The 26,558-nt window shown below is 40.6% G+C and overlaps 1 protein-coding gene across 6 annotated transcripts in view; it reads left to right on the top strand.

Annotated features, from left to right (window-relative positions):
- The window catches only part of LOC134358075 (dnaJ homolog subfamily C member 13), a 173,909-nt gene that overhangs the window by 65,590 nt on the left and 81,761 nt on the right, over window positions 1-26,558 (top strand). For 4 of the 6 annotated variants that reach the window (XM_063069998.1, XM_063069996.1, XM_063070002.1 and 1 more), the window contains exons 15-23: window positions 698-853; window positions 2,570-2,626; window positions 5,279-5,400; window positions 5,479-5,554; window positions 9,680-9,775; window positions 11,346-11,489; window positions 12,327-12,344; window positions 20,534-20,616; window positions 22,276-22,429. In XM_063069998.1, coding sequence (XP_062926068.1) covers window positions 698-853; window positions 2,570-2,626; window positions 5,279-5,400; window positions 5,479-5,554; window positions 9,680-9,775; window positions 11,346-11,489; window positions 12,327-12,344; window positions 20,534-20,616; window positions 22,276-22,429 — 906 coding nt within the window. The remainder of the gene's footprint in view (window positions 1-697; window positions 854-2,569; window positions 2,627-5,278; window positions 5,401-5,478; window positions 5,555-9,679; window positions 9,776-11,345; window positions 11,490-12,326; window positions 12,345-20,533; window positions 20,617-22,275; window positions 22,430-26,558) is intronic. The other 2 variants (XM_063069999.1, XM_063070000.1) reach the window with 2 other exon arrangements.

Raw genomic sequence — 26,558 nt, 5'->3', positions numbered from 1 at the left:
GCTGGGGTACTGTTTCCTGGATGGTAACAGCTGGAACATTTTGTGGTTGGGCTGATTCAGGTCCCACTGATCCTTCGGACCCTTTTTACACATCTGTTTTTGTAAATGTCCTGAATAGTGGGAAGTTCACATCTACAGATGCGCTGGAACACTCAACATGCTGGAGGAACTCAACAGGTCGGGCAGCATCCTTGGAAATTATCAGTCAATGTTTCAGGCTGGAACTCTTCGTTAGGAAACGTTGACTGATTGTTTCCACGAATGCTGCCTGACCTGCTGAGTTCCTCCAGTGTGTTGGGTGTTGCTTTGAACCCAGCATCTGCAGAGTATTTTGTGTTTACAGATGCGCTGGGCTGTCCGCACCACTCTCCGCAGAGTCTTGTGATTGAGAAAAGAACAGTTCCCATACCAGGCAGTGATGCAGCCAGTCAGGATGCTCTCAATTGTGCCCCTGTAGAAAGTTCTTAGGATTTGGGGGCCCACACCAAACAACTTCAACCATTTGAGGTGAAAGAGGCACTGTGTGCCTTTTTCACCACATAGCTGATATGTACAGACCATGTGAGATCCTCGGTGATGTTTATGCCTAGGAACTTAAAGCTTAAGTGCTGAGGAAATTGCATTGCTGAATATTTCGAGCATTTGTTTTAGTAATGTGGTTTTCACAAAATGCTTTCATCTTTTTTTTCTTCTGCAGGACCATGGGACAGGTGCACTGGTGATTAGTTCCCTTCTTGATTTTCTTACCTTTGCACTCTGTGCTCCATACAGTGAGACAACTGAAGGACAACAGTTTGATATGTTGTTAGAAATGGTTGCAGAAATTGGAAGAACTTTATTCAAACTTTTCCAGGTATGTTATTCCCTTTGTAAACATAGAAACATAGAAAACCCACAGCACAATACAGGACCTTTGGCCCACAATGCTGTGCCGAGCACTTACTTACTTCAGTAATTACCTCAGGTTACCCATAGCCCTCTATTTTTCTAAACTCCATGTACCTATCCAGGAGTCTCTTAAAAGACCCTATCGTATCTGCCTCCACCACTGTTGCTGGCAGCTTATTCCACACACTCATCACTCTCTGTGTCTTTTTAAAAAAAAAAAAACTTGCCCCTGACATCTCCTCTGTACCTACTTCCAAGCGCCTTAAAGTTGTGCCCTCTCGTGTTAGCCATTTCAGCCCTGGGAAAAAGCCTCTGACTATCCACACGATCAATGCCTCTCATCATCTTGTACACCTCTATCAGGTCACCTCTCATCCTCTGTCGCTCCAAGGAGAAAAGGCAGAGTTCACTCAACCTATTCTCATAAGGCATGCTCCCCAATCCAGGCAACATCCTTGTAAATCTCCTCTGCACCCTTTCTATAGTTTCCACATCTTTCCTGTAGTGAGGTGACCAGAACTGAGCACAGTGGTCCAAGTGTGGTCTGACCATAGTCCTACATAGCTGCAACATTACCTCTCGGCTCTTGAACTCAATCCCATGATTGATGAAGGCCAATGCACCGTATGCCTTCTTAACCACAGTCAACCTGCTTAGCAGCTTTGAGTGTCCTATGGACTCAGACCCCAAGATCCCTCTGATCCTCCACACTGCCAAGAGTTTTACCATTAATACTATATTCTGCCATCATATTTGACCTGCCAAAATGAACCACCTCACACTTATCTGGGTTGAACTCCACCTGCCACTGTTCAGCCCAGTTTTGCATCCTATCAATGTCCCACTGTAACCCCTGACAGCCCTCCACACTATCCACAACACCCCCAACCTTTGTGTCATCAGCAAATTTACTAACCCATCCCTCCAGTTCCTCAATCAGATCATTTATAAAAATCATGAAGAGCAGGGGTCCCAGGACAGATTCTTGAGGCAAAGGGAAGGGGTCCCAGAACAGATCCCTGAGGCGTTTTGTTAAATTTAAATCATGAGCTTTAGAAAGTATTAAGGTCCTCTAGAGTTTTTTTTTGCAACTTTAGAGATATCATCTGTACATCTAACTGTAAAATGTTTGAAATAGTTTCAGGTCAGTTCTGTGTATATATGGCATTAAAATATTTTTGCCTTTTATTTGTTTGAGCTGCCTCACAGGTGCTTTTATAACTGGGACAAGATTATAGTTAAGGTGTTGCAACCTAACTATTAGCTGCTTTACAAACAAGAGAAAATCTGCAGTTGCTGGAAATCTGAACAACACACATAAAATGCTGAAGGAACTCAGCATTCCAGGCAGCATCTAGGAAAAGAGTATAGTTTTCCTAGGGTTTCAGCCTAAAACGTAGGCTATACTCTTTTCCTAGATGCTGCCTGGTCTCCTGAGTTCCTCCAGCATTTTGTGTGTTATTAGCTGCTCGCTATAAGTTGAAAATCACAGACACTTCCAAGTGTTACTGAAGTGTAGATAATTTGGAGCAAGTTAACTGTGTGATCCTTAAGTAGAATGCTTGGCAATTCATTTTAATGTGTGTACCTGTAATCAATTCTTGCAAGTTCCAAGTGTTTTGATGTGTTTGATGATTTTTATAACCAATTTGATCAAAAATCAATTTCTCTTCATTCTTAGCACCCTTCCATGGCAATTGTAAAAGGTGCTGGTTTAGTAATGAAAGCTATTATCGAGGTGAGTGTTAGTTAATTATAAACTAAACACTTTTATCTCTCAATAACTAATGGATTCACTATTTGAACTCCTGTATAAGCATAAAGTTTCAATTAAATATAGCCACTTCCTAGGCACTAATTTGAGCTAAATATGACATGTATCATTTTAGAACTTGATACCCTGTTTGAGCTTCAGCCTTGCAGTATTTTGTAATCAGGCTTATCTACGAGGGGTGATTGATATGTTCGTGACCTAAGGTAAAAGGAGTCAATTTTAGAAAACCTAGCACATTTATTTTTCCTACATATACGGATCCCTCCTTTGTAGAAGTCGGTGTCTTGGACCTCCAGAAAGTGGTCCACAGCAGGGGTGATTGATAAGTTCGTGGCCTAAGGTAGAAGGAGATGAGTTATTAACTTCAAACTTTCTGCATTTTCGGTCAAAGAGTTGAACTGCACGTGCATGTAATAAGAGCTGTATAACTCATCTCCCTGTACCTTGGGCCACGAACTTATCAACCACCCATGCCGTGGACCACTTTCTGGAGGTCCAAGACGCCGACTTCTACAAAGAAGGGATCCGTATGCTCCATGACTGCTGGACTAAGTGTGTACATGTAGGAGGGGACTATGTTGAAAAATAAATGTGCTAGGTTTTCTAAAATTAACTCCTTCTACCTTAGGCCACGAACTTATCAATGCCCCCTTGTATTTTTCTACTCCACATGAATCCTTAAGTCTCAGACTTGACCTGACTTGTTCCATTGCAGCCCTAGCTGGCCTGCCCCCCACCTTCCACACTTTGTAAACACCTAAATCTTTGTCCTTGTCCATGTGCCCTCACTCATCCTTGTTCAAGTTTGTTATTTAACCATACAACTAAACCAAACATTGCTGGCTGGTGGGATAGTGGCATCAGCGCTGGACTTGGGAGCGAAGGCTCCCGAGTTCAAATCCAGCCGGCTACCTTGCACACTTTCCATCCGTGCTGGGTTGAGCGTCAAGCTAGCAACTCGGACTCTTATTATTAAAGATAAGAAAGCCTGCTAAAAAAATGCTGTCATAACGGCGTCCTGATGACTCCACTCAGAGTTAAGGGCTTTCTCCTTCTTCTTCTTCTTCTTCTTAAACCAAACATTGTTCTTTTGCAGGCCAAGGTGCAAATCATGTACATATAGTCACACAGAGAACATTTCATTACGATACTGCACATGTACCTCCTGTACCTAATATGGCCACTCGGTGTATGTTTGTGGTCTTCTGCTGTAGCCCACCCACTTCAAGTTCGATGTGTTGTGCGTTCAGAGATGCTCTTCTACACACCAACATGTGTATTAACAAGGCATTTTTGCTCACAGAACTGCTGTTACTGAATGTTTTTTGAGTTACTGTCACCCTCCTGTCATTCTGAATCAGTCTGGCCATTCTCCTCTGAGCTCTCTCATTAACAAGGCACCTTTGCCCACAGAACTGCTGTTCATTGAATATCTTTTCTGTTTTTCACACCGTTCCCTGTCAGCTCTAGAGCAGGAGTTCCCAACCTTTTTTATGCCATGGACCAATACCATTAAGCAAGGGGTCCATCAACCCAAGGTTTGGAACCCTGTTCTAGAGACTGTGAAAATCCCATAAGATCAGCAGTTTGAGATGCTCAAGCTATCCAGTCTGGCACTAACAATCATCCCATGGTCAAAGACACCTTGATCACATTTCTTTCCCCATTCTGATGTCAGGGATGAGCAGCAACTGAACTTCTTGACCATGTCTGCATACTTTTATGCATTGAGTTGTTGCAAGATGACTGGTTGATTGAATGTTTCCATGAACGAGCAGGTGTACTTAATGAAGTGGCCACTGTGGCCATCAATGGTGGGGGCGGGGGGGGTCAGCATTTTTAAATTCCTTGATGTTATCATTTCAGAGGACTTGTCCTGAGCACAGCACTTTAAATGCAATTATGAAAAAAGCATAGCAGCGCCTTACTTAGGAGTTTGCGAAGATTCAGCATGACATCTAAAATTTTAGCAAACTTCTATAGATGTGTAGTGGAGAGTACATTGATTGGCTGCATTACAGCACAGTATGGAAACTCCAGGGTGCTTGAATGGAAAATCCTACAAAAAGTCGTAGATATGGACCAGTCCATCACAGGTAAAGCCCTCCCCACCACTGAGCACTAATACACAGAATGTTGTCGGAGGAAGGTAGCATCCATCATCATGGACCCACAGCACCCAGAACATGATCTCACTTCTGCTTGAAGGGAGAAGGTACAGGAGCCTCAGGTTCAGAAACAGTCATTACCCCTCAACTATCAGGCTCTTGAACCAAAGGGAGTAACTTCACTTTACCCATCATTGAAATGTTCCCACAACCTATGAACTTATTTTCAAGGACTCTTCATCTCATATCCTCTATTTATTGCTTATCTATTTATTTATTCTTTCTTTTTGTATTTGCGCAGTTTGTCTTTTTCACACTGGTAGAATGCCCAAGCTGGTGCAGTCTTTTATTTATTCTATTATGGATTTATTGAGTGTGCCCACAAGAACATCAATCTCAGGATTGTATATGATGACATATATGTACTTTGATAATAAATTTACTTGAACTTTGAACTTTTAAATGTTTTTCTATAAAATAATTTGAATTTGTTTTCTTCCAAAACAAGGAGGGTGACAAGGAAATCGCTACAAAGATGCAAGAACTTGCCTTGAGTGAAGGTGCTCTACCTTGTCACTTGCATACATCAATGTTTACAATTAGTACAGATCAGCGGATGCTGACTAATAGGTATGTTTACTTTGTGGCAGAGCATTACTTGCTATCCCACTAGGTTCTTGTACTAATGACAGCATTATCTTGTTTCAGGCAGTTAAGTAGACATCTGGTGGGTCTTTGGACAGCAGAAAATCCAACAGCATTGAATTTGTTAAAACGGATATTGGTAAGTAATTGTAAAATGCCCTTAATATAATCTTGTAGACTAGTGCTAAAAATGTAGAACATCTGCTGCATACTGACTCAGAGAATAAGCAAACTGCTAAAATTGTATACTTTCCCAAAAATGCTGCCTTCTCTGTGCTTCTCCAGGGCAAAATTGATTCTTATCTCCAATATTAAGATGCTTTATTTTTGCGACTGTGGTCAAGTCTCTGGAATAAAGACTTGTACTAAGGCAATATTCATTACCAAGTTATTATTCTTTTGTGATTCTTTAAAATTGTACTTTAGAGTCCTATTAAATCTTTTATTCCAGAAATAAAAATAATTGCTTAAAATTTCTGTGCAGATTAGATGACATCTGCAGAGAAGCAAATTTAAGATTTTAGTTTGGTCTTTGGCTGGATCTGGAAAAGTTAATGACATAAGCAAGTTTCAAAATGTAGGGAAAATGGGAAGGGAGGCAAAAATGAATGTAAGGTGCAGATGAGATGGTTGAAAACAAGTTGCAAAGGATGGCTACAGATGAGAAATTTGAATATAAAATCACTCTAGAAATTGCTGCTCTCTATTTAAAGTTCTATTAATGAATTTGTGAATGGACGTGATGATGTGCATTGCAGTACCTTTGCCATAACTATGTCCAAACCTTACAGTGCCCAGGTCAAGAGTACTGCAGTAGTTCAAGCATGTTTCATGAGTGACTGGTATGACAATCATACCAGTGCCCAAGAAGAGCAGGGTGAGCTGCCTGAATGACTGTTGCCCAATGGCACTTGCATCTACTGTGATGAAGCGCCTTGAGAGGTTAGTCATTCCTAGAATCAACTCCTGCCCAAGCAGGGATCTGGAGCCACTTCAATTTGCCTATTGTCACAATAGGTCTATAGTGAATGCAATCTCACCGTGTCTCCACTCAGTTTTGAATCACCTGGATGATAGTAATACTTGGATCAGGTTGTTGTTTATTGACTGCAGGTCAGTGTTCAACACAGTCATGTCCTCATTTTGAATCAAAAAGTTCTAAAAACCTGGGCCTGTGTACCTCCCTCTGCACTTCCCTCTGCAACTGGATCCTTGAATTCCTCACCAGGAGACCACAGTCAGTGCAGACTGGAAATAACATCTCCACACTGACAGTCAGCAATGGCAACCTCAAGGATGTGTGCTTAGCTCTCTGCTCTACTTTCTCTACGCACTTGACTGTGTGACTAGGCACAGCTCAAATGCCATCTATAAATTTGCTGATGACAAAACTATTGCTGGCAGAATTTCAGATGGTGATGAGAAGGCATACAAGAGTGAGATAGGTCAGATGGTTGAGTGGTGCAACAACAACCTTGCACTGGTCAGTTGGACCAAGGAATTGATTGTGGACTTGAGGAAGGAACACACACCAGTCCTCATCAAAGGGTCAGAAGTGGAAAAGGTGAGCAGTTTCAAATTCCTATGTGTCAGCATCTCTGAGGATCTATCCGGGGCCCAACCTATGGATGAAATTACAATTATGGCAGTGGCTATATTTAATCAGGAGCTTGAGAAGGCATTTCAACAGATGTGCAGTGGAGAGAATTCTGATTAGTTGCATCACCCTCTGGTACGGAGGAGCCATTACACAGGATCGGAAAAAGCTGCAGAAAGTTGTAAACTTGGCCAGCTCCATCATGGGCACTAGCCGCCTCAGCATCCAGCCTCAAAAAAGTGATGCCTTAAAATGGCAGCGTTCTTCATTAAGGACCCATCACCCACCTATTGCTACCATCAAGGAGGAGGTGCAGGAACCTGGAGACACACTCAACACTTCAGGAGCAGCTTCTTTCCCTCCATCAGATTCTGAATTGTCAATGAACCCATGAACACTTCAGTAATTTTTTCCCCTCTTTTTGCACTGCTTATTTGTAATTTTTAGTTTTTATATGTACTGCAATGTACTGCTGCTGCAAAACGTTTCACAACATATGCCAGTTATATTAAACCTTTTCTGATTCTTGAGCATCTGGCCTGGAGACTACATGTAGCTTTGTTCAAGAGAGCCATGTAGTCAGAATGGATTTGTATTTTAAATTCAATCCAAACAGATGGGATAAAGTAAATAGTAATTTGGATAAAGTGAATGGGATTGCAAAATATGCATACAAACTCAAATGTTTGAGTAGCCATGAAATAAGATATTCAGTGATTACACCTGAATACTGGAAGCATTTGAAATGCATGCCATAACTGGAGGCATGAGAAAGTCTGCAGATGCTGGAAATCCAAAGCAACACACACAAAATGCTGGAGGAACTCAGTAAGTCGGATAGCATCTGTGGAAAAGAGTAAACAGTTGACATTTCAGGCTGCGGCCCTTCCTCAAGACTGAGAAGGAAGGGAAGTATTCCTGAATTAAAAGGTGGCCGGAGAAGAAAGCTGATTGGAAAGGAGAATGGACATAGAAGAAAGGGAAGGAGGAGGGGACCCAAGAGGAAGTCATAGGGAGGTAGGAAGTGAAAAGTCAGTGTGAAGTAGACGAAGGGGAGGGGAAGGAACAATTTGTTCACCGGGAGGCTAAATCAATATTCCACAAATGGGAATTAGAATTAAAATGTTTGGCCACCAGGATGTCCCGCTTGTGGTGGATGGTGCAATGGTGCTCGACGAAACGGTCCCCCAATTTGTAATGGGTCTCACCAATGTAGGGGACACCACATCGAGAGCTCCAGACCAATACATGACCCCAGCAAATTTGCAGGTGAAGTGTTGCCTCACACAGAAGGACTGTTTGAGGCCCTGACTGGAGGTGAGGGAGGAAGTGTATTGACAGGTGTAACACTTAGGCTCCTTGCAGGGATAAGTGCCAGGAGGGAAATTAATGGGGAGAGATGAATGGACAATTCCCATTCCATTTCCGACGTGTTGATCCATGGCCCCATTCTATGCCAAGGTGAGGCCACCCTCAGGGTGGAGGAACAACACCTTGTATTCTGTCTGGGTACCCTTCAACCTGGTGGCATGAATTTCAATTTCTCCCAGTGAAAAAATCCTTCCCCACTCTGATCTCACCTGCCTATTACTTCCCCTTGTGTCCCTTCCTCCTTCCTTTTCTCTTATGGTCCACTCTCCTCTCCTATCATATCCTTTATTCTCCAGCCCTTGACCTTTCCCACCCACCTGAGTTCACCTATCACCTTCCAGCTAGCCTCTTTCTCCTCTCCCCACCTTTTTATTCAGGTGTCTTCCCCCTTCCTCCTTAGTCCTGAAGAAGTGTCTCGACCCAAAACGTTAGCTGTTCTCTCTTTTCCATAGATGCTGCCTGACCTGCTGAGTTCCTCCAGCATTTTGTGTGTTGCGTGACTAGAGGCTGTTCACATGTGTAATTGAAATTTGATGGATCAATCAAATGCAACAACAGCAAGAGTATAGATTTGAATACAATAGACTAGATTGTGCTCGATCTAGCCTGTGCTTTGCACTTGTCCTGAAGGAGGCCTGTGCCATATTGACATTCTACAGCTGTGTGGCTTGTAATCCCTGCTGACTTTTCCACATTGGTGGTGCTGAGGCAAGTTGCTCCATGAAGGATAGCAAAATATGTGCAGTCAGAAGACCTTTTCAGTTTCTGAATGACCTAATCAGACTAAATGAAGAATACATAGTTTTTGGAATAAAACCAACTTTCTCTTTTCCATCTAGATAGGTGACAACGTTCAACATGTTTGCCTACACCAGATGTATAGTGAGAAATCAGATGTGGCCTGAAGTACTTTCTGTGCTGCAGTGTACAGGCGTGAAAGTCCAGAATGCGCGCGCGCACACATGCACTGTGTAATTGACAATTCTATACAAAGTCAATTAAAATGTGCTTCAGCTTTGATTTTGTGAAAACTTTTGTTTTGCTCCCAGGAACATCTGGAGTTTCATAATATATGGTGCTTCAGTCTAGTTTTCAGTCATGCCTAGTTTTATTTTTGATTGGGGAATTTTGTATTTAAAAGTAAGTAATTTCTGTTTTAGCTCGAAACATCGACTGTACTTTTTCCGTAGATGCTGCCTGGCTTGCTGCTGAGATCCTCCAGCATTTTGTATGTTGCTTGGATTTCCAGTATTTGTAGATTTTCTCTTGTCTGTAATTCTTGTTTTTTTTTTTTAGCCAACAGGCTTATTGGCATACCTTGATAGCACAGAACAAGTACCAGAGAAAGAGGTCGACAGGATGCACGTCAGGGATAATTTAAAAATTGCAGCGGTAAGTTATGAAGATCTGGTTTTAGTTATGAAATACCACCGTAAATAAAATACTCTGCTTGTAGTGATACCACCTTGAGCTAATAGAGAAAGCCATGTGAGAATGGAACAAGAGAGCTGAGGTGGTTGCTCAGGAAAAAAAATAAGTGTAATGGTTCTTGGATGAGTAATTGAACACTGGGGAAAACAATATTAAATTCTACTAATTTGGAAGTTTGAATTTAGGAAAATTTGATCGATGGAAGGAATCGTGAAGCTCAGTTTGTTTGAAAATTAGTTCATGAGTCTGCTCTCAACCCCCTCTCCCATTGAGCACATCTGTATGGAGCACTATCGGAAGAAAGCAGCACCCATCATCAAGGACCCCACCATCTAGGCCATGTTCTTCTCACTGCTGTCATCAGAAAGAAGCTACAGGAGTCTTAGGACTCACACCACCAGGTTCAGGAACAGTTATTACCCCTCAACCATCAGGCTCTTGAACCAAAGGAGATAACTTAATTCAACCCATCAATGAAACTGTTCCCACAACCTATGGACTCGCCTTCAAGGACTCTTCATCCCATGTTCTCTATTACTTATTTATTCTTGTTATTTCTGTTTTCTTTTTGTATATACAGTTTGTTGTTTTTGCACATTGTTGTTGTCCATCCTGTTGAGTGCAGTCTTTCATTGATTCTATTGTTGTATTTGCTGTGATTGCCTGCGAGAAAATGAAACTTGGGGTTGTATATGGTGATATGTGTACTTCGGTAATAAATTTACTTTGAACATTGAGGAAGAGAAAACCAATAATTTTGTACTACTGAGATTAAATGAGTGGACTATATATATAGTTCAAATCCCACCATAGAACCCAATTTTATGAAATTTGGAAAGAAACATTGATATTATTAAAAATTGTGAATTCGAAGCTGTGGATTCTTAAAAACTTATTAGTTACATTGTCCTTCCATTCTCACCTGGCATTCTGGTCTCGTTGAAGACCTGCTAGATTCTTAACTGTCCTCTGAATAATTTAACTTTTTTGGTTTGAGGACCATCAAGAGTGGGAATTGGTGCTGGCCTGCCATAGCTATCTGTAAACCATGATAAATAAATAAATGCTGGTCTTTCCTGGAGGGGGATAAAAACTGAATCCAGCCTCACCAGAATTAATTGTTGTAATACCTTGGAGGGCCACCTGGTTATAATATGCAACTGCTGACAAATGGTAAAGGATGACCCATTACCAATGTCTTGGCAACCCAGGTTAGTAAACACCGGTATTTCCAGTGGTTTCACTATCTAGCAATAAATATGATTGCAACAAATGGGAGCAATCTTTTTAAACTATTAGATTGGACACAAGATCAGGAATTACTTGCAGTACGACAAATCAATCATCACTCTCCAGGGGAAAAGGTGTTCGTTCTGAGGCTTTTCACTCTCCAATATAAACTGTAATTTCCTGTCACTTGAAGCTTCTATTTTGGTTATTTTATTCCTGAATAAAATTTGTAAAATACGGTCTAATAGGAAACTTTATCTACTTGTACATTATAAATTTCTTTATTTTCTTAATCCATCAGGATCAATATGGAAAATTTGGTAAGGTACCAGAGTGGCAACGCCGAGCTGGAAGGGCTGCTAAAGAGGTTGAAAAATTTGCTAAAGAAAAAGTTGATTTGCTTTTGTTGCACTGGAGGGACAGAATGGGGATTGTTCAAAAAGAGGTGAGAAGAGTTTCCTTGTAATATTACTGTAGGGAAATAACTTCAGTTAATTACGTGAATGAGTGTTGGTGAATGTAAATGCCCGAATCTGGAGGAGCTCTATTAGGCTGCATCTATGGAGGGAAATGGAATGTTGACACTTCAGCTTGACATGAAACATTGATTGTCCATTTCCCTTCACAGATGCAGCTTGACCTGCTGAGTTCCTCCAATGTGTTAAATGTTGGAAGGAAACTTGTGTTATATGCTTCTGTATTGAGAAGTTTGTCACTGACTTAATGATGTTGGTGTCCCAGGAAGTCTTAAAATTGATTTATTCATCAGTTTTCTGTAAGCTTGCATGCTTGATTTAAAAACAGACAAAATTGGCTTACCAAGACACTGTTTAGTATCTGCTTAAGCTCAGTAATAATACCACAGATTTACAGTAATTGCCAGGAGATACCAGAGAGGTAGTGGGCTGTGGGTTTGAGATAAATTTGCATATGAAATATTTCCTAATGCTGTGGAAAAGAACTCCAGTGTATTGACTGTAAAAGTCAGGGTGGGGAAAGAAAAATGAGGAATAAAAAGATGATCGTAAGGTGGTATTTCCAGTTGTGTAAAACACCAGTGAAATCCATTCTGTGTAAAAGCAAGAAAAGATTGAAATTTGAACTTGGCAAATTTTTAGATTGCACAAGGAAATAGTAGATGGATTTTTGTACTGAGATGTTGCTACTCAGCAAGTTTTTATATCTGATTTGCTAGCAAATACTGACCACTTTTTACAATGTGGTTTCCTCCGGCTTTTAAAGTTAACTTTGTTTTTCCCTCCCATTGTTTTTATTTCAAAAGCAGGATAGGAACAACCTGGTGAGTAAAAGCTACTTTTTATTGGCTTTATGCTCATGCATGTTGACGTAAATTGCCTACACTTAGTGTGGTTTCTTTTTGTACACTGTGTTGGTTCTCTCTAAAGCCAACACTGGATGGTCAATTGTGGCTTTTAACCTGGTAATTTAAAATTTGCTCCTATCACTTCAGTTTTCTTGGAAGGTATTGGAAAGAGGATACAACAGTGAAATTACTGACCTACGATGTTCCCTTTTGAGTTCTGACCTCTTGCTCAGAATTGGTCTAGCAAGAGTGATAGCTACACAAAGTGCTAGCAGCTAAATTTAAAAAAATCTAATACTGAGTATTTTGAAATAAAAACTAACCAGCACCTTAACCCATACTCTGGGCAATTTATGAGCCACTGCCTATCAGGTTCCACAAGGGTCCATCCAATTGGCCTTTGTTACAGAGTGATTGGTAATTTGAACCAGTGAAATATTGCATAAAGTACTACTGTTAGAGATGTCTAATGCATTGATTCTTGCATCTGGTGAAGTTTGCAAATGTTTTTTTGCTATCTTGTTTTCTGGTGTCCTGACTAATAGGAGTTAAATATTAACTTCTGATTCAATTTTGAAAGGGTGTCAGGTGTATCTAGAATCTGTTAGCTTCCAGTATACCTGTACACCATCCTGATGCTATGCATCATAATTTATTTTGGTTATCACGAATTCCATCTCTGGAGAATGTTATTTAATTATCCCTGTCTACAAATTATCGGCTGAGGTGCACGCCACTTCTGCAGCACTAATGCCTGGTGTTGCTCTATCTCTGGAAAATTTGACTTTGGCTTATGGCTTCTTCCTTTACAATGCCTTTATAACGAAGTGCTTTTAGTCCCTTGTTCTGTGCAATGTAATTGGTTTTGTTTTCCAACATTCAGTAACTGATATCTCTTGGATAGGCCAGGTTTCCTCATTTGAGATCAAAGATCTGTTTGAAGCCAATCTTGTAGCCCTATGTGTAATGGCATTTTTTCTTTAAATAGCCCAATACAAATGTTTTCTTTTTTTTTAAAACTGTAATGTTTTAAATTGATTGTGAAAAATGTATCGTAACTTCCAAAATAACTTTAATGATAAAACTCAGAATGTTAGTTCCAGCTTCAAAAAAAATGTATTAGAAGCAGAGAAATGTTAACCAGCAATGATGAAGTCCTCATGCTTTTGAAGTTTGATACATTTTTTTAATTGAGTTTAGGATTTGCAGTGATCCACAAGTAGGAAGAGCCGTTCAATCTCTCTGGCTAGTTTCACTGTCATTGCATCACAGCTGATTTGTATTGAAATTTCTTCCACTTCCCATCACCTTAACACACTTTGAAACTTTCAATAGCGTTAAATCAGCTGTTTCTGGGGAAAGAATTTCATACTTGCACTGTTCTTAAATGCTTCTTAGCAAACTCCGATTTATCAAAGTCTTGACAGTGCATTTAGGGTAAGTTGAGGATCCATTTGGTATACTTGGATTTCTATTTGATAGTGATTCACGCATGAAATTGTGAGAGTAATACTTTAACAAGGAAAGGTTGTTTAAGAATAGAAAAAAGATTAGCAGATCAATATTTTTTAAATATCGCAAAAATTATGAAAAATCATTAAAAAAAATAGGAAGCTAATAGATCAAATTTTACTTGCCTTGGAGTTGGTAGAGATTCAATGCATAGTGTTTATTCTTGGGGGTGGCGGGGTTTGTCCTATGTAAGATTTAAACAAAAACTCACTGAAGTTGAGAATTTCACTGATGCAAAAGGTTTTGAGAGCATTTGGAGCTGCTGCTGAGAGGCTATTATATTCAGCTGGAAAGTATAGAAATGTAGTCCAGATAGGGGTGTCCGCTATTCATGTCTGACATAAAATGTAGAGACTACTTCAAGTTGTAAATCCTAGAGAGTTGTAGATCAAAATAATGACAAGTTTAATTCGATTTTGGCAAAATGAATTGAGGGGTATCTGTTGAGAAAATGAAGGAGTTGGAGACTGAGAGATTGTATGACCCATTCCTTCATTCTTGTGTTATCATTGAGTAGCGTAGTTATTTTCAGAAGTTCAAAATAAACTTATTATCAAAGTATCTATATGTTACCATATACTACCTTAGAGCATAGAACCATACAGCACGGGTACAGGCTCTTTGGTCCACAATGTTGTTCGAAACCAATGATATTAGTAATCAAATGCCAGCTAAGTTGATTTCTTCTGCCTACACAATGTCCATTTCCTTCCATTTTCCTCACATTCATGTACTATCTAAGCCTCTCAAGTCATTAATGTATCTACGCTTACTACCACCCCCAGTAGCACATTCCAGGCACCAGCACTCGCTGTGGGGTGGCGGGGGGTGTAAAAAAAAATCTTGTTCTCCATGTCTCCTTTTGAAATTGCCCCCCCCCCTTACCTTAAATGCATGCCCTCTGGTATTAGACATTTCAACCCTGGGGGGAAAAAGATGCTGTCTGTCTACTCTGTGCCTCTCAATCTTGTAAACCTCTATCAGATCTCCCTTTAGCTTCCATGGCTCCAGAAAAAACAGCCCAAGTGTGTCCAGCCTCTTGTTATAGGACATGCCCTGAGATCTGGGAGAGCATCCTGGTAAACCTCTTCTGCACCATCTCCAAAGCCTCGACATAATGGGGTGACCAGAAGAGTGTATGCAATACTCCAGATGCGGCCTAACTAGAATTTTATGAATCTACCGTGTAACCTCCTGGGTTTTGAACTCAATGCCTTGACTAACGGCAAGCATGCCATATGCCTCCTTAACCATCCTATCAACCTGTATAATAATTTTCAGAGAGATGTGAGTTGGACCTCAGGATCCCACTGGCTCCCCCTGATTAGGCCATAGTATTCCAAGGGCTCATAAATCCTATCCCTAAGAACACTCTCCAGTAACTTCCGTACCACTGATGTTTCATCTGTCTACAATTTCCAGGATTATCTCTGGTTCCCTTCTTGAATAATGGAGCAACATTAACTACTTGCCTGTTCTCTGAGACCTTGCCTTTGGCTAGTGGCAGCATGAAGATATTGGTCAACGCCCCAGCAATTTCATTTTCTGCCTTTCTTAATAACCTGGGGGTATATTCCATCAAGCCTCGAGGCCTTATTCACCTTAATGCTCTTTGAGGTCCAACACTACCTCCTCCTTTACCTCAATGCCCTAGCATATTATTTTGCTCAGCACTGATCTTTCTATCCTCTACATCCTTTTCTTTGGTAAATACTGAAGTAAAGTACTCATTACGGATCTCACTTGCATCGTCTGCATCCAAACAAATATCTCCTCTGTTATCCTTGAGTAGTCCTATCCCTTTTCCCTGGTTATCCTCTTAGTATATGTGTACAATGCCTTGGGATTTTCTTTAATCCTACTTGCCAAGGACTTCTCATGGCCCTACCTGGCTTGCCTAATTTCCTTCTTTTCTAGCTTCTTTATAATGCTCAAGGACTCTAGTTTCCTAAGCTTTACATACTTCCCTTTTTCTTGACTAAATTCATCACCTCTGATATCTAAGGTTCTTGTATCTTGCCATCTTTGTCATCCTCAGTGAACCTGCCCTGTACTCTGTGCAGTTGGTCTTTAAGCACCCCCCCACATGTCAGATGTGGATTTGCCCAAAAACAGCTGTTCCCAATTAACTCTCCCTAGTTCCTGTCTAATGTTCCAGTGATTTGCCTTGCTCCAAATTTAATAATTGGTCACAAGGTCCAAACTTACCTTTAGTTATCTTAAAAATTTAAGGAAATGTTGTCACTGTTCCTTAACTGCCCACCCACTGAAGATTGGCCACCTGACCAGGCTCATTACTTAACACCAGGTCCAGTGCAGCCCCTCCTTTTGTTGGACTATCTACATATTGATTTAACAAACCTTTCTGGATGTACCTAACAAATTCTGCTCCATCTAAAACTTTTGCATTAAGTAGGTCAGTGACAACAACCATATTGTTTTTATGCTCTTCCTTGATCTGCTTTTCTGTTTCTTCAATATCCCAGCTATTGGGGTGGGGTTGTAGTCCAATCAGAATGATTGCACTCTTCCTATTTTTGAGTTGGACCCATATAGACTCAGTAGATAAGCCCTGCATTATACCCTCTCTGACTACAGCTGTGGTGTTGTCCCTACAACCCCTTACAGCTCTTTTAATTCCCCTTCTATCTTTTCTAAAACATTGAAATTCTTGGACATTATGCACCCATTCCTGTCCTTCTCTCAACAAAGTCTCTGTCATGGTCACAGCATAATGATTCATATACTGATCTATGCTTTTAAGTTTGTGACCTTTACACATAATACTCCTAGCATTAAAATGCACACATTTCAAACTGTCTTGCCCCAGCCTGTCTTTACTGGCCTTTGACATCAAGTTTCATCTCCATCCCTCCACTTTCTGACTTGGTACTCTGCTTCCTGTCCCCCTGCCAAATTAGTTAAACCCTCCCGTGAAGCACTAACAAACCTCCCAGCCAGGATATTGGTTCCTGTTCAGTTTAAGTGCAACCCTTCCCTCCTTTAATTCCACATCTGGCTGTGGAATTGCTTCGTGTTAAGGGACTGGATTGTGTTCAAAGGCTCGTCTATGGATCCAAATGAATACATGGTTGTCATGGACTTTATAAAAAGTTGTAAATGAGTGTGGCCCACAAAATCATTCAGATTCTTAACCAACCAGAAACCTTGGATGGAGCATGTTTTGTACAATCTTCTGAGAGTCAGATCAGAGGCTGGTGACCAGGGAAGTTACAATAGGTCGAGGTATGATCTTCAGAAAGCCATCTCACAGGTCAAGTGGCAATTCCGGACTAAACATGAATCAACAAAGGATGTTTGACAGTTGTTGCAGGGCTCCAATTCTCTCACCTGTTATAAAGTTAAATCATGGGTGACAACAGGGCTTCACCAGTTGAGCTCAATGCCTTCCATGCTTGCTTTGACTGTCAGAACGTGGATGAACTATCACAAACTCCACAGCCCTTGATGATCCTGTGATTTCAGTCTTTGCGGCCAACATGCAAGCATCCTTCAGGAGAGTTAACCTGTGAAAAGTGTCCGGCACACATGGGCTACCTGGCCAAGTACTAAAGTCCTGGGGTGACTGTTCACTGAGATCCTTAACTTCTTGCTTCAGCAGTCTGAGGTACCTACCTGTTTCATTCAGGCTCCCATTATACAGGTGCCTAAGAGGAATGTGGTAATCTGCCTCAAAGATGATCATCTACTAACACTTGCATCCACAGATGAAGTAATTTGAGAGATTGGTGACAAAGTATATCAACTCCTGCCCGAGAAGCTACTTGGATCTTCTCCAATTAGCCTACTTAAGCAACAGGTCCACAGCAAATGTCATCTCATTGGCTCTTCACTCAACCCTGGAACATTTGGAGAGCATCAGGATGCACTTATTGACTACAGCTCAGCATTCAGTTCTATCATTCCCTTAAAACTAATCAATAAACTTCAAGACCTTGGCCTCAATAATTCCTTGTGCAATTTGATCTTTGATTTCCTCACTTGCAGACCCCAATCAATTTGGATTGGCAACAACATCTCCTCTGCGATCTCCATCAGCATGGGTGCACCCCTTGCTCTGCTTGCTTTACATTTATGACTATATGGTCAAGTACAGCTACAATGCAGTACTTAGGTTTGCTGATGACACCACTGTCTTAGGCTGAACCAAAGGTGGTGATGAATCAGCATGTAGGAGGGAGACAGAAAATCTGGCTGAGTGGTGCCATAACAACAACCTTTTACTCAATGTCAGCAAGTGTAAGGAGCTGATTAGACTTCAAGAGGAGGAAACCAGAGGTCCATGACCCAATCCTCATCAAAGGATTAGAGGTAGAGAAGGTCAGCAATTTTAAATTCTTCAGTGTTATTTCAGAGGACCTGTCCTGGGCCTAGCATGTAAGCGCAATTGTGAAGAATGCACAGCAGTGTCTGTACTCTCTTGAGTTTGCGTAAACTCTTAAACCTTGACAGACTGCTATAGATGTGTAGTGGAGAGTATACTGACTGGCTACATCACAGCCTGGTATAGGAACACCAATGGTCTTGAATGGAAAATACTACAAAAAGTAGTGGATACAGCTCACTCCATCGTGCGTAAAGCCTCCCCACCATTGAGCAGTTTTTACAGGAAAGCAGCGTCCATCAGGGACCCCAGCCATCCAGGACATTCTCTCTTCTCTCTACAGCCATCAGGAAGGTAGTACAGGAGCCTCAAGATTCTCACCACCCAGATTCAGAAACAGTTATTACCCCTGAACCATCAGGCTCTTGAACCAAAGGGCATAACTTCAATCAACTTCACTTGCCTCGTCACTGAGATGCTCCCACAACCTCTAGACTCACAGGGACTCCTCATCACTTGTTCTTGATATTTATTTATTTATTATTATTTCTTTCTTTCTGGTGTTTGCACAGTTTGTTGTCTTTTGCACACTGGTTGAGTGCCCAAGTTGTGTGGTCTTTCATTAATTCTGTTATGGACTTATTGAATATTCCCATCAAGAAAATGAATGTCAGGGTTGTGTATGGTGACATATATGTGCTTTGATAATAAATTTACTCTGAACTTTGAACTTTGTACAGGTAACCCCTGCCCCAGGAGATGTTCCAATCATTCGTTTTCTTGCAGGTATTTACAGGGAAATAATAAAATACAGTAGAATTTATGGAAAAGCTTTGAGCATAGACTGACAAATAATCAATGTGTAAAAGAAGAAAAATGATAAAAAAAAAAATATACTGAGAGCATATGCTATTGCTGATCTAGGGAGAATTCCCACAATGTAATCCTTGTGATGAAACTTCCACACTAATGTTGAGAAAGATTCATTTATTTAGATATGGGCACTCATTTCTGGAAATTTATTTAGTATTTCATTACCTCGCTATTTAGAAAATCCTCCTCTACTTCCATCTATTGTTCATTGCACCACTGTCAATATGCTTAGATATATTGATCTGTTTCTTTAAACTGATTTATGATCGCAGTGAAAATGTTGATACCCATTGCCAATTCCTACTAACTTCTGCTGTACTATATGTTCCTCACGTCTATATATTGCTTTCTGCATGTGGGCACATTCATCTTCCAGTTTTTGGTATTGCGGAAAGTCTTGGTCTAAATAACCAGCATTTCCGTGTCCATCATAGTTGCCTGTTTGGGTTGTATGTGGTTTCCTCTGTACTTCTGGTCAATTATGTTTTTAGAAATGCCTTGTCACACTGTCCCTTTTTCAAATACTTTTCTCATAATAAAGGAAGTTTGTTCAGAACGTGTTCCTTGTTCGTCCTGCCTGGTAAAAATACCTTAACCATGTTTGTCCAGATTAAAGCTAGAAGATGTAAAGGGCTGTTTGTCAAGCCAGAGTGTTTGAATGTATATGTGGACTTTTTGTTTATCCTTTGAATTTTATAAAAAACAATTAATGTTATTCTTTATAATCAGGTTGCATGTGCCACATGTAACTATTCAGCACTTGTTACAGGTTAATATTCACCTTTAGAACACATTTCAAGATATACACCCAGTGGCCATTTTATTAGGTACAAGAGTAAAATCTGGTGTGGTCTTCTGTGGCTGTAGCCCATCCACTTCAAGGTTCGACTTGTGTGTTCAGAGACACTCTAATGCAAACCACTGTTGTAATGCAAGGTTACCTGTCAACTTGAACCAGTCTGGCCATTCTCCTCTGACCTCTCTCATTAACGAGGTATTTTCAGCCACAGAACTGCCAATCTTTGGATTTTTTGTTTTTGTTTTTTGCACCATTCTCTGTAAACTCTAGAGACTATTCATGAAAATCCCAGGAGATCAGCAATTTCTGAGATACTAAAACCACCCCATCTGGCATCAACAATCATGTCACAGTCAGTTACTTGGAACACACGTTTTTCCCCACTCTGGTCTGAACAATAATTGAACCTCTTGACCATGTCTGCATGATTTTGTGCATTGTTGCTGTCACATGATTGGTTGATTAGATATTTATTAACAAATAGGTATATCTAAAGTGACCACTAAGTGCAATTTTAAATGCATAAGTATTAAGTATCCATACCAGAGTTTTAAGTAACGTGCTTTTACAAATAGTGAACTGTTTGTAAATAATTGCATCGTTCAATTCATTGATTTACTTTTCCTGGATTTGTAGAATCCCAACCAAAAACCAGTTGTTTTAAGAAAAAGACGACAAAGGATTAAAATAGAAGCAAATTGGGATCTCTTCTATTATAAGTAAGGCATTAATATTTTGTATTTATTTTTATCATTTTGTATTAGGGCAATATATGCTGTTAAAATGTCTAGCATTCTGTTCACTAGCCTGTTTTGCCATCTCTGGAAAAACTGGCAGATATCACTGTGTTCACATGAGTATCTTGCTGAATTTACAACTTTCTTCCATTTATGCCTCTGGTTGAAGAGTTTTAAGAAACAGGATTAGGTAAATAATTTCAAGCCTGTTCAGCATTCACTTATTTCAAAATTTTAAGGCTAATTTATGACCAAACTCCATTTTCTGCCTTTCTGACCATCCCTTAACTTTAATCACCAAAGATCTAACAGTACGGTGCTTAAAATTAGCAATTGATCCTACATCAACTACCATTTGTAGATGCTCTTAATTTCTACCAACCGGGAAGTGTTACTGAACAATCAAGATCCTGGCTTAATTGTATTTAAAAGGGCACAAGTTGCTGTCACCTTTTTATTTAGTTACTGCTTAGGTCTTGTCTTGAATGGCCTTCATTCTAGATGTCCCAGTAAGGGGAAAGATCTCGCTGCTTCTAGCATCTTGTACGTTTCATTGAAATTATTTCTACTTCCTCAAAACCCAACAAATTAGAAGTCTTTCTGTTGAACTTCTACTTGTATGCTGATCTTGCCATCCCATTGATCTGCTGAACGTCCTGCAGCACTCTGACCCCACACTGGGCCAAATATTATCTTCCTTTGGTAGGGAAAATCAATAGTATACAATAGAGAAAATCATTACTGCATAAGCCATTCGGTTGCTGTCCATGCTATCTTCCTGTAGAGTAATCAAGTTAGTCCCGTTACCCAGCTCTTTCCAGTTGCCTTGCAAATCATTTTCCTTCCTTAGCCTTTCCTATTTCATATTGAAATTTGCTGCTGTTGTTGGTTTTTAGGTTGAGTTCTAGATCTGAGTCATTTTGCAATTTTATTGCTTTATTAAGTTCTGTTACCTGTATCTTGAATGCTAATCACTTAAAAAAAAATCCTGCTCCAATATTCATTGGAACAAAATGGTAAATTGAAGTCCTTTCCCATTAATCCACCTTGCTTTTCCCCACACATTTGTTCTGTCTCCCTCAGTGTGTTTATGGAATATCCCAGCAGTGGTAATGTTTTCCTCAATCTTAATCAATTTTTGACCTCCATTAAATCTATTGTTCAGTTCTGTCTTTCTCCATCTTATCAGAACATCCTGTATCAGGAAAATTAAGCTAGCTTTACAGCATAAATTTGAATGATTTGCAATAAATTAAGCCCAATGAGTAACAAAAATAAGAGGGCATGAACCTTGATAAATACCCTGGGAAAAAAGAGTTGTATATATTCTTTTGATGTTCTATGATGGCAATATTGTGTGGAAAATATCTCGCTATGTGGTGTTTATAGAGAGCAAAATATGCTGATGGATTTTCTTACTGAAGTCTTCAAAGTTTTGCTAAGCATTACCAAATCGAAGAAACCTTTGAACCTGATTCAAACTTTAAACAATTTCAAACCCTTTGAACCAATATATACTGTAAAAAAAAAGTTAGTGTTTTTTGCAGTATTTCTAAGGAAATGATGCTTAAATGCAGTTGTAAATTTCATACAAAAATCTAAAACTAATAATCAGTTACTTCTCTTCCCTCCCCCCCCAAGATTTCAGATGGATCATGCCAAATCAAACTTAATCTGGAATTACAAAACAAGAGAAGAATTAAGAGATGCTTTTGAAGCAGAAATGAGAGCATTTAACATTGATAGAGAGTTGGGCAGTGCCAATGTTATCTCATGGAATCACCAGGAATTTGAAGTAAGAGGAAATGGCTATTCAGTTCTAAGTTAATGCATTATTTGTCTTGTATTGTTTCATGAGCCCTTTGTGTGATGACTAGCATATCAAATACCTATCTGCAGCAAATGTGTATTTTTTTCTTATTCCTTTTATCTCTGCCTCTCTCTCTTTCCTCCTCTTGCACCCTTCTGACTAGTATGGTATAGTATAGAAGTTGCTTACTATCTTCTAATCCATGGGCCATTCTGAAATGCAAGAAGGTTAAAGCTAATGCATCCGCTCTTTATAGATGGTGCAGACTTCTGGGTCCAAGGATTTTATTAGTATGTTCTGGTTTGTTACCAGTATTAAGTCATGGTGTTCAAGTATCTCACTGCCTTTTGGTTACTTGCAATGCTTGTATTATATCTGGTCTAGTATGAGCATTTAATGTCTTTTCTATTTCTGCAATCCTTACAGTGTGCAATTCTTGTCACTACCCAATAAAGAACATGTGATTGCATTGGAGGGGAGATTCAATGTTGTCTGGATTGGAGGACTATGAGGAGAGATTCACTCCTTCACTTGTGTGAAGGAGATTGAGGGCTGACCTCATGGAGGTTTATAAAATTGAGGCGTAAATAGGATATCTTGGAAATAGTACAGCACTGGAGAGTCTAGTCAGCCCATGACATTGATGCCAATTTATATTATATGTCCTCTTCTGTATCCTCCATATCCCTCCATTCCCTTCGTATTCATGTGTCTATCTAAAAACCTTGAACTCTCCCAAACTACCTACTCTGGTACCACCTCTGGTAACCCATTCCAGCACCTATAACTTGTAAGGAAAACAAGCTGCCTTTCACATTGCCTTTATACAATCTACATCCCTAGATGCATGTCTTTTGGTGTTCAACATTTTTAACCCAAAGAAAAGGTTTTACCTATTTATGTCCCTGATAATTTTAAAAAAGCACCTCTATCATGTCTCTTCTCAGCCTCTGGTGCTTTAGCAAGAACAATCCAAGTTTGTCCAATGGTCTCTAATCCAGTCATCCTGCTAAAACTTTTTTGCACTCTATCCACAGTCTGCTCATCCTTTCTATAATGGGAAAACAGAACTGCAAATTTTCTGGAGCTGTTGGGGAAGGTTGAAGCTGGTTTGAGGGGAATGGGAATCAGAGTGATAGGTCAGAGGATGAGACAGTTGGTATAAAGGTAGATGCAGCATTTAGATGAGCGGAGAAAGGATATGCAGTTGATAGGGCAAAACTGCAGTCAGTGGGTTGGGTTGAAGTGTGTCTACTTTAATGTAAGAAGTATCAGGAACAAGGGTGATGAACTAGAACATGGGTCAGTACATGGAACTGTTGTGGCTATTACAGAGACTTGGCTGTCACGAGGGCAGCAATGGCTGCTGAATGTTTTGGGGTCTAGATGTTTAAAAAGGATGTAAAAAGAGGTGGGGGAAGTGATATTGCTAATCAGGGATAATATCCCAGCTGCAGTAAGGGGGGATGTCAGGGAGGATTATCTAAAGCAGGGTTTCTCGACTGGGGTTCTGCAGAACCTTAGTGTTCTGCGAGAGGTCGCTAGGGGTTCCGCGAGAGATTGCAGTGGTGGGCAGTGACCGAACAGCCCTGTTGGCGATCTCATTAGAGGTCTCTCGGCTCTGTATAGCAGTGCACAGTAGGACAGTGTTTATTTGGTTGAGTCCATTCTCAATTTTTGCTGTGAAATGCGAGGGCCATTAATGATTGGTGAGTACTGTACTGAATGGAGGAGAGGATGGTAGGCTGATAAATGGTGAGTGCTATACTGCACAGAGGAGAGATCGGTAGGCCGATGAGCATGAAGTGCTTTTTCCAAGCGTTGAATGGATTTGCCCAACTTGGGCTGTAATGGCAGCCTCTCCCTCCCGATTTACCTCCCCAATTTCCCCTTGCTTGCTGCTGACTGACTTATGGCAGCGAACAAACTCTTATTGATGTAGTAGAAAATTGGAGGGAAATTTTCATTCCAAAAAAGGAATTTTTATGCGCCACGACTCAGCAGCTGGGCTGCTGCTTTTCTGTTGTAAACATGTAATCTCTCCAGTAGTTTCCCTACTGCTGATATAAGGGTCACTGTTCTAGAATTACCTGGATCATTCCTATTTCCCTTGTACAAATTCACAACTTTCGCTACTTTGCAGTCCTCTGTGACTTTGCCTCTTGCTATTGAGGACACTAATATTTTTGTCAAAGCTCATATTTTGGACTATATGTCATCAGGCCCTAGGGACTTATCCACCTTAATGCTTTTTGGAAGATCCAGCATCACTTCAATCTCAATATCCCAGCATATTAGCATGACATACTGTTTTCACTCTCCTCAATTCCTTATCCTTGGTAACTAGCAATGCAAATTAGTTATTTAGCACCTTGGCCACTTGCTCTGACTCCATTATTCTACCCTCTGCATAGTTATCTTTTTCTTACTGCAAAAGATAATACTTTGGGATTCTCCTTGATCTTGCTCACCAAGGACACTTTAAGGACCATTTTGCCTTCCTAATCACCTGCTTGAGTGCTTTCCCGTTACCTTTATATTGCACATGGGCCTAGGCTGATTGTAGCTTTGTGAACCAGCTTTAGTCTGGAATAAGGGTCTCACGAAGAACATCAATTGTTTATTCCCCAACATAGATGCTGCCTGAATTGCTGAGTTCTCCAACATTTTGTATGTTGCTTACATATACTTTTTTTTTTCCTTCCTGACTAAATTTAGGACCTCTTGGCTCATCAAGGCTCAAGGTTCGCTGACCATCCTTGTTCTTTAACAGAATATGCTGATCTTGCTTGTCCTTTTTTTTAAAAAAAACAGGCACCTCAGATGTGGATTTGTCTGCAGCCACAGTTCCCAATCAACACCCCATAGCTCCTGTCTTATGCAGTCATAATTTGCCCACCCCAATTTACTATCTTCCTGCAAGATTCCATTTTACTCTTGCCCATATCTACCCAAAAAAAATGTGTAGTCACTATTTCTAGAATTGTTTAGTCACTATCAGATCTGTCACCTGGCCTAGCTCCTGTCCCAAAACTTGGAGGATAGCTAGAAAGTGATGGGTAAAGCCAGGTGCATAGGAAAGATAAAGGGCTGGAGAGGAAAGACTCTGATAGGAGAGTAGACCATATGAGAATGGGAAGGATGAGGGGACCCATGGAGAGGTGATAGGCAGATGAAAAGAGGTAAGGGGCCAGAGTGGGGAATAGAAGACAGGAGGGAGGTTTCCTTTTACTGGAAGGAGAAATTTGTATTCATGCCATCAGGTTCCCAATGGAATACAAGGTGTAGATCCTTCACCCTGAGGTGGCCGTGGACCAACATGTCAGAATCAGAATTAAAATGTTTGATCATTGTGAAGTTCAGCTTTTGGCAGATGGAGCGGAGGCGCTCAATGAAGCGGTCCTCCAACCTGCGATGGGTCTCATCAGTGTGGAGGAGGCCGCATTGGGATCACCGGACATAATAGGCAACCCCAGTAGATTTGCAGATGAAGTGTTGCCTCACCTGGAAGGCCTTGAATGGAGGTGAGGGAGGAGGTGAATGGGCAGGTGTAGCAATTTGGCCGCTTGTGGGTTAAGTGCCAGGAGGAAGATTAGTGAGGAGGGACAAATGGACAAGGGAATCATGGAGGGAGCAATCCCCATGGAAAGTGTGAAGATAAGTTTGGTGGAAGGATCTGATTAAAGATGGCGGAAGCTGAAGATGATGTGTTTGTTGTGGAGGCTTATGGAGTGGTACGTAAGGACAAGACGAACCCTGTCACTGTTAAGGCGACGGGAAGATGAGGTGAGCGAGCATGCTTGGGAAATGGAGGAGATACGGGTGAGGGCAGCATCAATGGTGGAGGAAGGAAACCCCCTAGAAAGGAAAGCCGCATCCTGGAAGCAGATGCCAGGGAGACGAATGAACTGAGAATAGGGAATAGCATTTTTACAGGAGACAGGGTAGGAAGCAGTATAGTCAAGATAACCATGGGAATTGGCAGGTTTATAAAAGATGTCCATTTGCCTCCAGAGGTTGAGGCAGATTGAGAAAGAGGAAGGAGGTGTCAGAAATGAATTAAGTGAATTTAAGGGCAGTTAGAGGCAAAGTTGATGAAATTGTCAAGCTTAAC

The sequence above is a fragment of the Mobula hypostoma genome, chromosome 17 (assembly GCF_963921235.1).
Source record: "Mobula hypostoma chromosome 17, sMobHyp1.1, whole genome shotgun sequence".
NCBI lineage: Eukaryota > Metazoa > Chordata > Chondrichthyes > Myliobatiformes > Myliobatidae > Mobula > Mobula hypostoma.
This window is presented reverse-complemented; position numbering and strand designations above follow the sequence as displayed.